The sequence below is a fragment of the Peromyscus californicus genome, unplaced genomic scaffold (genome assembly GCF_007827085.1).
Source record: "Peromyscus californicus insignis strain IS unplaced genomic scaffold, ASM782708v3 Scaffold_21__1_contigs__length_65335640, whole genome shotgun sequence".
Taxonomy (NCBI): Eukaryota; Metazoa; Chordata; class Mammalia; order Rodentia; family Cricetidae; genus Peromyscus; species Peromyscus californicus.
The window spans coordinates 25494536-25510106 of NW_026294514.1; the positions used below are offsets into that span (position 1 = coordinate 25494536).

General features: G+C 45.8%; 1 protein-coding gene across 1 annotated transcript in view; it reads left to right on the top strand.

Moving 5' to 3' along the window:
* The window catches only part of Xrcc5 (X-ray repair cross complementing 5), a 99245-nt gene that overhangs the window by 43950 nt on the left and 39724 nt on the right, over window positions 1–15571 (top strand). The window contains exons 15-16 of the mRNA XM_052749815.1: window positions 8622–8715; window positions 11055–11124. Of these exons, the coding sequence (XP_052605775.1) occupies window positions 8622–8715; window positions 11055–11124 (164 nt within the window). The remainder of the gene's footprint in view (window positions 1–8621; window positions 8716–11054; window positions 11125–15571) is intronic.

Below are 15571 nucleotides of genomic sequence, written 5' to 3' on the forward strand. Positions count from 1 at the left end.
ATATGACACACATTTGACCTTGCTTTCTTTTGGACTCTGCACAGATCATCTGAGGTCTGCTGTTCTTCTCAAGTTCCATAAGACTTCTCTCCCCATTTGTCCTCAGCAGTCAGCTTCATCTGACTAATGTTCAAGACTGTGAGACTCTGGAGTCAGCCAGTGTGAGTTAGCACCCGTGCTCTGTGTGACCGTAGGTAGAAGTTGTTTATTCTGTGTCCTCATGAGTGAAATAGGGATGGCATACCTGTCTCATAGGGTTGCCATGAGGATTAATTGGATAACTCATGCGTTTAGCTAGAACCCAACACAATGCATATCATATCATATCATAGAACAGTGTTTATCACTGAACAGTCATCTAAAGACCCTCATTGTATCCCTAATACATTATCAATGACAGCAATAATAATGATGGTAGTGATGATTTCACAGAGAAAGTAGTGGCTGTAGGTAGGTACTTCCCAATTTTATGGACCATTTAATCTCTGAACACGCCTACTTTGCGGTCACCTTTACTTCCTCCTCTCCTGCCCAGTGGACATAGGACACCGCATCCTTCACCCTTTGTTGCTGTAGCCTAAGCTCGCTCCCATCTGTTGTCGGATCTGTTACCCTGGTCCACTAGTGATGTTTTCTTTCCTTCATCCTCCATCTTTTTCATGTTAACATTCCTTTCATCTAAACAAAATAACCCGTCCAGGCTCCTCCCTCTAATCTACTTGTTACTAATTACTAATCTAGGCGCCATCTCTCCCCTCCAGGCCAGGCCTGTTGGAAGAATCGTCCACACCGCTGTTTTCTCAGCTCCTTCTCCTCTCCCCCACGGCCTCTCTGCAGACCCGAAAGACAGAACCGCTTCAGTTCCCTTCAGCCCGCAGTCTTTTCCTTAGTGACTTTCCTCTTTGCAGCATTTGCGTTGTCAACTCTTCTTCTCTCTTGACTTGCGTATCTCCCCTAAGCTTCCAGACGTTTTCTTCCTAGTCTTTGAAAGCCTCCAGATTCCTCTGATGCTTTCTTTCTCTGCCCACCTTCCATGTGTCGTGCATATAGTCTTGTCCTCAGAACAGCTGCATCTGCTGGACACGGTGTGATGTGGGGTGCCTTCCTCACTCTGTCGTCTGCTTACATCCTCTGGACACGGTGTGATGTGGGGTGCCTTCCCCGCTCTCTCTGCTTACATCCTCTGGACACGGTGTGATGTGGGGTGCCTTCCTCGCTCTGTCGTCTGCTTACATCCTCTGGACACGGTGTGATGTGGGGTGCCTTCCTCACACTCTCTGCTTACATCCTCTGGACACGGTGTGATGTGGGGTGCCTTCCCTGCTCTGTCGTCTGCTTACATCCTCAGAACACGGTGTGATGTGGGGAGCCTTCCTCACATTCTCTGCTTACATCCTCTGGACACAGTATGATGTGGGGTGTCTTCCTCTTTCTGTCGTCTCCTTACATCTTCTGGCCATCCTATGAAGTTGCTTGGTTCATGTCCTCTGAAGTCGGAGAAGGCTGGGATTGGAGAAAAGGAACAACCTGCCTGAGAGCTCAGTTGGTAAGGGTTGGAGGAAGGATTTAATAAATGTGTGTAGTCTGAATCCAGAGCTCAGACACTCAGCAAAATAATGCTGTTTTGCCCTCACAACACAGATCCCATACTGTTGACATTTCATGTACAGAACTTCAAAAACCCCGAAGTCTGTCTGCATCCTATCCATGGGTGGCTCAGTGTCTATATTTATCTCAGATTCAGTGTGTACAGAAATGGCTTCATTGTCTTTTCTCCTGACACGCTTCTTCCCAGTGCCTCTCCATGTTGTCTTCTGTTTCAGAGAACATCACCTGACATCCTGGGAGTAATCCCTTCTTTAACTTTCCATGTCTGATTGGTTTACCAAGCTGTATTAAAGTTACCCCAAATCTGTGCCTTTCAGGTCAGGTTAGTATAATGGCTAATGGCATTGACTCTGGAGTCAGATAGATTGGAATCTAAACCCAAGCATTTCCCCTTACTGGCATTTGGAATTGGCAGGTTGAGCTGTGTAAACAAATACCTGCATCGGATGAGCTTTCATCTGCTCATCTGTGGAAGACGGTGACCACAGCGGAGAATCCCGAGGGCTGCTGCACGCTTAACCGAGATCGTCGAACTGTGCTTGGCTTAGTGACTGGCCCGTTGGCCCTCACTAGTGTTTCACACCAGCCTTGCCCATGCACACCCGTGCCTTGTGCTTCAGCCCGCCTCCCGAGATAGCCAATCGTCTTCTTCCAAACACTCTCCTCCTCAGCGACTTTCACGTCTCTTTTTTCAACATTTCCTGGTTTATTGTAAGAGGTGTTGTGAAAAATACAGAAGAGATGCATAGAGTAAGGTATTTAGGAAGGTCTCCAAGCTTCCGAGTCGTCTAAGGAACCATGATCTAGGACCCTTCACGAGTTCAACTGTTCAGAAGCTGTCCAAACCCTACCTTTTTTATTTTTTATTTTTTTTTTTTTGGTTTTTCGAGACAGGGTTTCTCTGTGTAGCTTTGGCACCTTTCCTGGAACTCACTCTGTAGACCAGGCTGGCCTCGAACTCACAGAGATCCGCTTGCCTCTGCCTCCCGAGTGCTGGGATTAAAGACGTGGGCCACCACCGCCGGCTAGATTTTTTTTTTAAATAAAATAATTAATTTATGTGTATGGGTGTTTTGCCTGCATATGTGTCTGTGCGCTGTGTGCATGTAGTGCCCACAGAGGCCAGAAGAAGGCATTGGATTCCCTAGAACTGGAGTTACAGACAGTTATGAGCCCTCATGTGGATGTGGGAATTGAACTCGGGTTCTCTGGAAGAGCAGCCAGTGCTTTTAACTGCAGAGTCATCTCTCCAGCCCCTCTTTGAGATCTTTTTAAGATTTCATTACACAGGCAAGATTGATTACATCAGTGGCCGTTGGTGAGCAGTTTAACCTCCCCACCCCCAGAGTGGGTGGAGTAGAAATTCTCAACTTTCTAAGGCCACCTTAATCTTTTTAGTGATCTCTCCTGATTACCTTTTTCTAAGCTACCCAGTGACTGCCAGCCAGTTAGAATGAGGTTTAAAATTTTTTTTATTACATTTGTTTATTTATGTGCGTGGGGGCGGGTATGGGGAGTATGCCTGCACTGTGGCACACGTGTGGCAGTCCAAGGACAACCTGTGGAGTTGATTCTCTCTTTCTACTGTCTGGGTCCTGGAGCTTGAACTCAGGCCTGGTGGCAGGTGCCTATATCCCCTGAGCCGTCTCCCTAGCCAAAGAGTCGGACCACATCACTGCTACTTAAAATTCTTTAATGCCATGATTCTTAATCCCACTCTCCATGTGATAGACTCATTTGATACAAAAATGATGAACCTTTCCCTAGAATACCCTTACACCCCACATTTTGAATATGATTTCAGTAGTTATGATTTTTCTTCTTCTTCTTTTTGTTGTTTGTTTGTTCGTTTTAGAGACAGGGTTTCTCTGTGTACCCCTGGCTGTCCTGGAACTCACTCTGTAGACCAGGCTGGCCTCGAACTCAGAGATCCGCCTGCCTCTACCTCCTGGTAGTGCTGGGATTAAAGGCATGCGCCACCACTGCTCAGCTTAGTTCTGATTCTTAAACTGCCGATTAGTCTTGCTCTCAGGCTCCTCCTGCTACTTGCCACCCAAGGTGATCAGACTGTTAGACAAATGAGAAAGCCCAGCCGTCAGACCGAAGTCTACACCATCCAGCTACCTTGAAAAAACTGTTTGCTTTCCTGACCCTCACCCCTCTGACTGGGGGTTGACCCCTGGGCCTCACGCGTGTGCTGTCAGTGAATTCACCCCCATCCCTCCTTTCACTTACATTCTCTCTAGCCCCAACTCTTACTGCTTCCCAGCTGCATCCTGTGCTCCGGCTAATACAGCCACTGGCTAGATGGGATATGTTACTTAGCGCAGTAGTTTGTCTGTTCACGAATTTATCTTCCTTAAATTTGTCCGAACTTGTTGGAAGTATTGATAGCGTATTAATGTTTACAAATTTAGGATTTAGAACCTAGCTCAGTGGCTGACACATACATGTTCCTTATACATTTTGCTGTTACTTACCAAATGTTTATATATTCCTGAAAGTAAGTGTGAAAGAGAAAAGTAAATGACTAACGATCCCATCATCCAAATGCAGCACTGATAAGGTCTGTGTCTCCCTGCCACTGCATGGGTTTTCCTGCTTTCTAGGTAATCTGGAGATTCTGTCATTGTCCTTTCCTACTTCACATAGATGTTGTGAGTATTAAATGCAAGATTTGTAATACTACTACTAATTACTTGACCTTGAAACTGTGAATCATATTAAAATTTTACTGTGTACTTATTTCTGGGGCTGTTTTTACCTGTTGGTTGCAGGGAATATGATACATATACTATATACTTTTATCCTTCCTTTACTCAAATCTTATTTTAGAGGGTTTAAGAAACTCTTCATGTGATTTAACTTTGTAGCTCCACAGAACTTAGCATGACACATTGTATGTATAACACTTCTTTTTGTTCTTTTAAAAAAGATTTGTATTTATTTTTATTCCTTGAGAGTTTTGAGTTTCATACAAGACATTCTGATCATATTCAGCCCCATTTCCCCAACCCTTCCCAGATCTGCCCTCATTCCCTGCCCACCCAACTTTGTGACTTAAAAAGAAGAGTCTTAAAGACCAATATTATCCAGCGTTGTTGGATATGCACTCTTCCGCTGGAGAATGCCCCGCTCACTAGGGACTTCACTCTCAGAGAAGAAAAAGAAGACAATCTCGTGTTGGTTCAGCAGCTGACAGTTGCCATTCACTCCATAGCTGGGGTGGGAGTGTCTCTGTGCTGGGACTTGGTCTGGCTTGAGCTTGCATAGGTTTGTGTATGTTGTTCATATGTGTGTAGCTGCCCTGATGTGTCCAGAAGACGTTGCCTGATAGTGTCATGTGCCACATCTGGCTCTTACATTCTTTCTGCCCCCTCTTCCCCAGTGTTCCCTGAGCCTTGGGGTGGGGGTGCTGTATATGTGTTCCCTTGGGAGCTGAGCATTCTGTCGTCTCTTGTTCTCTGCTCTGGCCAGTTGTGGGCCCGCGTCAGTCACCATCTCCTGCAAACACAAGTGTAGAAGAGGTAGAGAGAGGCATCGATCTGGTGCAGAGAGAGGTGCGGAAATCCAGGCGGGACATGTGGTCCTTAGGCAAGTCCAGATTAATTTGTCTGTTCATTCATTCCTTTTATGACTGTTTGCCTGCATGTGTGTTTATGTACCAAGTGTGTTCCTGTGTCTGTGGAGGTTCAAAGAGGGTGTCAGATCCCTTGGAAACTAGAATTAGAGACAATGGTGAGCTGTCACGTGGGTGCTGGGAACCAAACCCGTGTCTTTGCAAGAACAGCAAACATCTCTCGGTGCTGCTTCTTCATATTACATACATTAATTTGTATTTGGGGAGAAGAATAGCTGCTGTACTAAAGATCCTTTCCATTGCAGTGCTTTCCTTAGGAGCAAAGTGAAACGCAGCCTAGTGGTAACTCAGTAAACTCTGAAATCCAGATGGTATCCTAGAATCAAGTCATAGGAACATATCAAGAAGGTGTCGGGGGCTGAGTCTGGGGCTGGTGAGATGGCTCTGCAGAGAAAAGCATTTGCTGTGCAAGCCTGTCGACCCGAGCATCCACAGTGGAGGAGAACCAGCTGCCTCATGTTGTCTGTCCTCTGACCTCTGCATGTAAGCTGTAGCATGTGGATGTCTGTACACACACTAACACACACACACACACATGAACACACGCACGCACTAATAATAGTAAGAAGTAAGCTAAAATTTCGAATAAAAAAGTCTACAGAACACTAAGCCAGGTGTATTTTGTCCCAGATTTTCACCTGCGCTCTGTTCTTGTCTCAGGAAGAGCTGGCACAGGCTAACTACAGCGGCTGGCTGTGACTTGTTTTCACACACTGTCGGTCGGAATTAGTCCTCTTGGTCTGTGTACTTCTCCATGTCTGCAGTCGGCCTATGTGCACTTTTACACTTCTTGAGAGGGAAGAGCCTCGATGGCTTCGCCCCTTACGCTTCCTGGCCTTTGTCTCTTTGTCTTCTCACCTCGGCTTCTCCAAGGGAAAAGGTCAGTGAATAGGAAGTTTTAGGTCACGCACAGTTGTGACCGTGCTGATTACTCTGTGCGTCCCTGTCAGAGGTGACTCTTTATTCATCCAGTTTCTGCCTTTCTAATTTTCTCTTCATTTTTTAACACTCGTTGTCTGAAGGTGGGGATTTGAGCAGAAAGCCAATACATTTTGAAATAATAGTGCTGAAAATCTTTAATAGATGGAAGGGTGTCTGGCATGCACAAGACTGAGTTTGGTTCCCAGCACTACCCACACTGCCCAACCTCACCAAAGGAGAGGAAGCCCATAAGAGAGTTTCACTATTCCCATTACAATTAAAGAAAAAGAGCAAGGTGAAGTAATGTGTGTATTCATTAGCTCCAGTTAGTCATACCACAACAATGGTATTTTGAAACATCGCTATTTTTGACACATATAGTTTGTCAACTAAAATAGACTATTAATTGGTGTATACATGTGTGTATACATGTATGCATGTTTGTGTACATATGCACATGTATGTGTCGAAGCCAGTGGACAACCTTGGTTGTCATTTGTCTGGCAACATCCACATTTTTTTTTTTTTCCCAAGACAGGGTTTCTCTGTGTAGTTTTGGTGCCTGTCCTGGATCTCACTCTGCAGACCAGGCTGGCCTCGAACTCACAGAGATCCACCTGGCTCTGCCTCCCAAGTGCTGGGATTAAAGGCGTGCGCCACCACTGCCCAGTGCAACATCCACATTTAAAAAAATTTTCCTGAGACAAGATCTCTCACTGGCCTGAAACTCACCAAGTAGGTTAAGCTATCCCCAAGGATCCACCTGTCTCTGCCTCCCAAACACTAGAACTAGCGTGCACTACTGTGACACACACACACTCACACACACACATATACATCATACACATGCACACACATACCCACATCACACACATACACACACCATATACACCACACACGTTTACACCCCCCCAACACGAGTGTGCACACATACATTTATACACACACACACACACACACACACACACACACACACACACACACACATCATGGGTTCTGGGAATTGAACCCAGGTCTTTCTGCTTGCAAGACACTTTACTGACTGATCCATCTCCCCAGCCCTAACTGGGACATAGTTACAAACTTATTAGTTACTAATTTCAGTTGTTTCTTGATGTCTGCCCTTAGCCGACACTTAGTATTTCTCCAAGAGAAAATTCTTCATATCTTTGTTTTCCATCGTGTTGGGGAGATGATGAGCAGGGTCTTTGGATTGGATTTCCTTTTCTCCTGTGATTACCTTAGCATCCTCATGGCTTTGAGAGCAGCGTGTTATTAAAGCCAGTATGTTAATTGAGGCAGATGTTTGAAGCCTTTCTTGGCTCCATCTTTCCCTTGGCACACAGATGTTGTTGGACTTTGCTAGCACTGTGCCCAAAAAGAATCAGGGCTGTAAGAAAGCAAATTAGAGGGTGTGCTTTAAAAAAAACCCATCTAAGACTTAAAGAAGAAGTTTTTGCGTATTTAACTTGTGATTGTCTAAGGTTTTGACATGTTTAATTAGAAACTTATAGAGATCTTACATAGGGTAGTACAGTGGAGAAGGTGGGTTTTCAGACACAAAGTTCTGTGCACACAAAAGCTATGGCTGTGGATTCTGAGATGGGGTCCAGGAGGCTAGCTGACAGACAGATGGACTTCCTAGTTACTGTTCAGCTCCCGGACCTGTGCTTGCCATTTTGACCTCTGCACATACCCCATGATGCAGCGGGTGCTGCTGACTTCTGTACTGCCGTGAAACAAAGCCCACACACCTCCAAGATCTCCTGTCAGGGCCCAGGGCTGGGAGAAGGAAGCCTGCTGTTTGGATAGACTGTCTGAATGTTGTGCTTGTTTACTTTAGATGCTTGGAAAATAACTTTATACTTTCCACATAAAATATTTTAGGCACTGTATTGTAGTAGAATATTATTTTAAGGTGTGTTGCTTTTGTTTAATGTTGCATTTGTTTAACTCTGTGAAGCTGTGTTACAGTGCCTGTCTAAACCTGATGGTCTAATAAAGAACTGCATGGCCAATAACAAGGCAGGAAAAAGGATAGGCGGGGCTGGCAGGCAGAGAGAATATATAGAAGGAGAAATCTGGGTGGAGAGAGAAGAAAAGAGAAGAGATGGAGGAGATCTAGGAACCAGAGAAGGAGGAGGACTCCAGGGGCCAGCCACCCAGCTACACAGCAAGCCATGGAGTAAGAAAGGTAGACAGGAATAGAAAATGAAAAGCCCAGAGGCAAAAGATAGATGGAATAATTTAAAGTTAAGAAAAGCTGGCAAGAAACTAAGCCAAGCTAAGGCTGGGTATTCATAATTAAGAATGAGTCTCCGTGTGTGATTTTTTTGGGAGCTGGGTGGCGGGCCCCACAAAAGAGCAAAACCAAACTACAATACTGTTTTTTTTTTTGTTTTGTTTTATTTTGCTATAAGGGGGAAAACTTACCCGTTTCTTTCCTTTCTAGTCACGAAGAAGGGCCTGCTGCTAAAAAATGTAAGACTGAGAAAGAAGAAAGTCACATCAGTGTCTCCAGCCTGGCTGAAGGAAATGTCACTAAGGTAAACTGAGCTTTTCCAGTGTCCCCTCTCCCCCTGCAGGAGGGCCAAGGCTTGGGTTTGATGAGTCTGCTGACCTACCACTCCTCTGGTCCTCTCTGTACATGAACCGTATAGACCCACCCCATGTTCTTCCTTTCTTCCTGGAAGTAGTTAATAATAGTGAATGACATACAGAACTGTCTGTCTGATCGTAGTAAACAGAGCTCTGAATGAGATGTCGATCACAGAGTGCCTCGGTGGTGGCACTCTGGAACAGATTTTCTTACTGGCGTCATTTTGCAGTTTTCCATTTAGTAAAGATGACCGGAGTAAGGAGGAGATGGTTAACGATCTGGGTCTTATCCCCCAAGTACATAAAACTGAAGTAAGTGTCCCGTTTCCAAGCTTCAGAGCCTGGAGAGCTGGCTCTGAGAGTTAAGAACACCCACATTCTGTTCCCAGCACCCACACGGAGTGGCTCATAACTCCTGAATCTCCAGCTCCAGGGAATCCAACCCTCTGGCCTTCACTGGCACCTGCACTCGTGTGCACAAACCCACATACAGATACACACATGTGACTTAAAAATAATAAAAAGAAACCTAACAAAACCCAACAAAAAAACCCTCCAAAACAGAATTTGCAAAGTTAGGACTTTGCAAATCAAATTCCTTTTGATACTGAGAGCTTCGTTTGATGAGAAGGTTTTTGGAACTTGGAGTGTATTGCCTTCATATATGCAGCCTTGTTTTGAGTCGCCAGATCTTACATTTCCCCAGTTAGCAAAGTCAAACAGAAATGTGCCAGAAAAGTCAGATGTCTGAACAGTGGTTTGGACTTTGTGGGAATCTTTTGTAGTATTAAGAATTCATGATCTCATGCTCTGAGCACTTTCCTACATACTATTCCAAGCAAAGTGGAAATAATACATTTTCTTGTAAGGTTTACAGGAACTTTTCTTTTTCCAGCACTCACAGGAACCCCTTTGTTTTCTCTTCTTGGAGCTAAGTGCTACAGAGGCCTTGTTAGGGTTGAGATTAATGCAGACAGAAGCATGATCAGAAAGTGTCATACAGAGGGAGAGAGAGTTGCACTGCAATACATCTGTATATATGATCTGTTTTTTTTAAAGGTATGTTCAGTATGGGCATATTTATATATTCTACTAAAACTTCAATGTCAAAGGGTCAGTAGTTGCCCCCCCCCCGCCACCTCCCTGTCCCCCCAGTAGTTGAGTCAATCAAGCATTTGGCTGCTGTCTCTCGTGTCATCATAATGGGAAAATTATTTAGCACGACCTCACATGACAACACCCTCCCTTTCCTAATTGGTTATCAGAATGTGCAGGTGGTCTTTAGCACATAAAGCCCTCAAGTGGGCTGGCTAGTGGCATGGATTATAATATATACTTCTGGTCTCTCTGGAGATAAGTCACCTTGAACAAAGAAAGTCAAGTGAAAATAGTGTGACTGCTTAAGTTTTCTGGCTTTTTTTTTTTTTTTTTCCCAGAGCTGAGGACCGAACCCAGGGCCTTGTGCTTGCTAGGCAAGCACTCTACCACTGAGCTAAATCCCCAACCCCTCTGGCTTTTTTAAACATTGATTTTTTTTTTGGTATGTGTACATATTTGCATGCATGCACGCACACGTGCATGCCACAGTATACATCTAGAAATAAGACAACTTGCAGGAGTTTGTTTTCTCTTTCTATCGTGTGGATCCTGGGGATTGAACTCAGGGCATCAGACTTGGCAGCAAAGTACCTTTACCTGATGAGTCATATTGCCCACCCCTGAATCTTCTAGCTTTTAACAGAATCCTGGAAATCATGATGATAGAAAGGCCTCCTTTTTTGTTTTTAAGAGCACACTTACTACATTAAGCCATCTCTCTTATCTGAGGTGTGATGGTTAGTTTTAACTGTCAGCTTGACATAATCTAGAATCGTCTGGGAATTGAGTCGCAGAGAAGTTGTCTAGATGAGGTTGACCTGTGGGCCTGTCTGTGGGGAAGTATCCTGCTTACACCAATTGAGGTGGGAAGACCTGCCCGCAGTAGGTGGCACCATTTCCTAGGAAGGGGATTCTGAACTTGATAGGTTGGAGAAAGCCAGCTGAGCACTACCATGCATCCATTCACTGCTCTCTTTTCCTGGTTATGGATATGCTATGACCAGACTTCCTTGGGTTTCTTCCCCTGTGACTTCTCTGATGTGATGGACTGTAACCTGGAACTCTGAGTGAAGTCAACACTTTCTCCCGGAAGTTGTCCTCGTCGGGGTGTTTGATCACGGCAACTGGAGTGGGATGTTGCCAAAACGAGAAGTGACCTGCGGGTGTGTTGTCTCTGGGTCTGCTCTAGGTCGGAAGTGTGAATCCTGTTGAAAACTTCCGTGTTCTAGTGAGACAGAAGATTGCCAGCTTTGAGGAAGGTAAGTGGCATGCCGCTCACTTGGTGGCCAAGAGAAAGTGATGTCAAGTCTGCATTAGGAGCTCTGCTGTGTCCTTGAGGTGTTTTCACAGCATTCGCCCTCTCTGACCGCTGTGTGCTGCTGGCCGGGGCTTCCTGAGTTGGCATTATGAGCACAGTGGGGTCAGAGGTTGGGGTGGTCAGCACAGCACAGATCCGCCCAAGCCAAGATGGAACTGTGGTGCCGGCCGGGCTCAGAACCGTGGGACTTTTATTTCCACCTTAAAGTTCTTGGTGTCCCGTGAGTGAGATTGATCCCATCTTGTTTTCTGAGACACAATTCTTGCCCCATCTGTGTATTCTTAGAAGGCCTCTGCTGGGGTTTCTAGACTAGATCCTTCTCACGTGACCTTGTCCTCCCTTTCCTTGTCGTAGAGAACCTATAATTCCATTTAGGTTGTGGCTAATATCAAAATAGTTTACAGAGATGGGTGGCGGGTCAGTGACCGGTGACAGTCACTTGATTACACTCCCGTTCAGGGTCACTTACACTTTGAAAGGCAGCAGCAGGTGGAGTCGGGAAGCCTGTAGGTTTGTTTTAACGTTCTCTGTGGACGTTCATTTTTGCTACCTAGAGTCAGGCTGTTTCTACCTGCCTTTTCTCTGTGTGTTTATCTTCGTGTACGCGTAGAAACTTCCCTTCCAGTGTGGCAGCTTTGCAGTGGAAAACTGACCCTTAGAGACCACGGAACACAGCTCCCAATCGTGGATAACCTGGGGTCTGACAAGATGCCTGGACTTGCTGTGCAGTCGCCCAGAAACAAGCTTAATGTACGAAGCCTCAGAGAGCATGACCCGTCACCAGGTCACATCCTATTGGCAGGAACAGCAAAGGCCAAGTTCATGGTCATTTCCTGACAGAGACCAGCTTTGTGGTCATGATAATCTGCAGACAGAAATTGCCTGTGTATGTTCCATGTTTGAGATGGAGGAAGAGGCTTTTGCTCTGTTAAGTGTTACTATATAAGAAGAGCCTTTGAGTTGTAAGACAAAAGAAAACTTCACCAAAGCTGGGCCTGGTGCCTCACACCTTTAATCCCAGCACTTGGGAGCCAGAGGCAGGTGGATCTCTGAGTTCTAGGCCAGCCTGGTCTACAGAGTGAGATCCAGGACAGCCAGGGCTACACAGAGAAACCCTGTCTCAAAAACAACAAACAAAGCCGGGCGGTGGTGGTGCACGCCTTTAATCCCAGCACTCGGGAGGCAGAGCCAGGCGGATCTCTGTGAGTTTGAGGCCAGCCTGGTCTCCAAAGCGAGTTCCAGGAAAGGCGCAAAGCTACACAGAGAAACCCTGTCTCGAAAAACCAAAAAAAAAAAAAAAAAAACCAACAAACAAAACACAAAACCCTCTAACTTAGTTAGGGTTTTTATTGCTGTGAAGAGACACCGTGACTATGGAAACTCTTTAATTGGGGTGACTCGCTTACAGTTTCAGGGGTTCAGTCCATTATCATTGTAGGGAGCATGGCAGCGTGCAGGCAGATGTAGCTGAGAGTGCTACATCTTGCAGGCAACAGGAAGTCAACTGAGACATTGGGCGGTATTCTGAGCATTAGGAAACCCCAAGCTGGCCTCCACAGTCACACACTTCCTCCAACAAGGCCACACCTCCTAGTAGTGCCCCTCCCTATGAGATTATGGGGGCCAATTCCATTCAAACCTCCACACCCTTCATCTAAACAGAAGGAAGTCTGGAATTCTAGATGACAGTTTCAGGAGGATTTCAGGCAGAAGCAGTGACTCAGGCTTCATCTGTCACTGAGCCTGGAATCCTAGGGCCTGGCAGGCCAAGGCAGGGAGATTGCTAGACTGTTTATTTGCTTGTTTGAAATGATTTCTTTCATGGATTGACATCATCTCTAGAGACTTTTGTAGCTAGAGTTTTCCTGCCTGGCCCACAGTCAGGACAAATCTCTCTCACCCACCAGTCCCACAGCCGCTCAGACCCAACCAAGTAAACACAGAGACTTATATTGCTTACAAACTGTATGGCTGTACCAGGCTTCTTGCTAACTGTTCTTATATCTTAAATTAATCCATTTCTATAAATCTATACCTTGCCACGTGGCTTGTGGCTTACCAGCATCTTCACATGCTGCTAGTCATGGCGGCGGCTGGCAATGTCTCCCTCAGCCTTCCACTTCCCAGAATTCTCCTCTCTCCTTGTCCCGCTTATACTTCCTGCCTGGCCACTGGCCAATCAGTGTTTTATTTATACATAATGATATCCACAGCAGACTTTTATAGTGACTTCGTGTTTGGAAGAGAGCAATCAAAGGACCCTGTGGTCAGTCATATATATAGTTTCTTTGTCTTTTGAGACAGTGTCTCACTGTGTAACCCTCTCTGGCCTGGAACTCACTCTGTAGACCAGGCTGGCCTCTAACTCACAGAGATCCACCTGCCTCTGCCTCCCAGGTGCTGCTATTAAAGAAGTATGCCAACATTCCTGGCATTTTATTGTCTCTTTAGAGAAAGATTGAGATCTTAGCCTTTACTTGCTTGTTGTCAATCACTGTGGCCAGTCTGTGGCCAGTGTCCGTCTCTGGAAGTGGTTGGTCTTCCGGGACTAAATGTCGGTGTGATCAGCACCATGTGGCACCTTCCAGTTCCTTGCGTCTGCTGTGTGCAGCGCATCGTCACGGTGAGGAAGTGGGGAAATGATAGAGCTTTACTTGTGGGTGTCTGAGAGGACTGTTTTCATTCAGGGCAGAGAGTGAATCCTTGTCCTAGGCTTGGTCATCAGTCATTGCTAAGGCCTGAAAAGAAGGGGAAGCACCATGGCCTTAGATAGACAGAAGATAGAAAACCCAGAGCTGGTTGAGAGGAGGAGGGTGAGGAAAGGGAAGAGGGACAGGAAAGGGAGTGAGTTAATCCCTGGGCACACCTACGTTTTTCACCATGAGTCCCCAAGTGATAACCACGAAACCCAGATGGTCAAACTCTGGCCATGCTGGTTGGTACTATACTGGGGGACGCTTGTGAAGAGGCAGTCAACTGTCTGGAGTTACTTCCACCTGGGCAGAGGTCTTCTGAGAGTGTAAGAGACCACAGTCTGATGAGAACACAAGAGAGAACCTTCCTGAGAATTCATTCAGCCTTAGGAAAACATGGTTCCCCCGAGGCACAGAATTAGAGGTTTGAATCTGTCTTTTAAAAATAACAAGGCAACGCCAGGCGGTAGTGGCGCACGCCTTTAATCCCAGCACTCGGGAGGCAGAGGCAGGCAAATCTCCGTGAGTTCGAGGCCAGCCTGGTCTACAGAGCAAGATCCAGGAAAGGCGCAAAGCTGTACAGAGAAACCCTGTCTCGAAAAACCAAAGATAAATAAATAAATAAATAAATAAGCAAGTAAATAAATAAATAAATAAATAATAACAAGGCAAATAGGCCACATGGCATCTAGGTTATAAGAGGTGTGGTTATATCCATTTTGTGATGAAAAACAATGTAAAATTGGAAGAGATAGACTTCTCTAAAAATCACACAGGGATTTGAACATAAGCCTCATTCACATACTGAATTTTTCTATTTAGCAAGTTGTTTCCCTGTTTCCTAACAACCTCTTTTCCCACACTTAATTTTTAAAACTGCATTTATTTCTTTGTTTGTGTGTGTGTGTGTGTGTGTGTGTGTGTGTGTGTGTGATGTGTGTGTGTGTATGTGTGGTTGTGTGTGTGTGTGTGTGTGTGTGTGTGTGTGTGTGTGTGTGTGTGTGTGTGTGTGAAGACAATTTGCAGCAGTTGGTTTTCTCCTTCTACCACGTGGGGCTCCAGGGTCCCGCCCGGGTCATCAGGTTTGGTGGCAGGCAGCTTTCCCTGCTAAGCCGTTTCGATGGCCCCTTTTTCGCCATACTGTGTCCCAGCTCTACAGCCTGGTGTCCAGTGACGGCCTTTTGATGGGCAGACTGCTGTTGTACTTTGAACGTGACACTGCCACTGTTGTGGTAGTGGATGTCCTCTGTGCTTCCACTTAGGGTTGGGTGAGTCACAGCTCCCCACGGCTGTCACCAAACTAGACTTGCCCTAGCGCTGTCGGCAGAGGACCCAGCTTGTTAACACTAGGGCTTTGTGCCTCTCTCCTGCTTCCCTTTTGTCCCTCCCACTCTGGCTTTCCACTGCACAAGTTTTGTCTGCTCATTTCCTGTCTTGCTTTTGTTCTTCTGCCTGGGCGTCTCTACCAAAGCCCTTATGATCCCAAACTCACATGGCCTTGTCTGTGAAAGCAAAGCGGACTCTCTCCAGAGTTTAAGCACCCTCCTAGGTAGTGATCTGCTTTATCCCTGCAAGAGACCTCTGTCTGGGGAAGGGAGGAGGAAGTCCTTCCCCTTTTTTCTTGTCTGTTTTTCGAGTGACTGGACAGAAGTTTGACCAACAGCAGATCGTTGATAATATCACTTAGGTAGAACT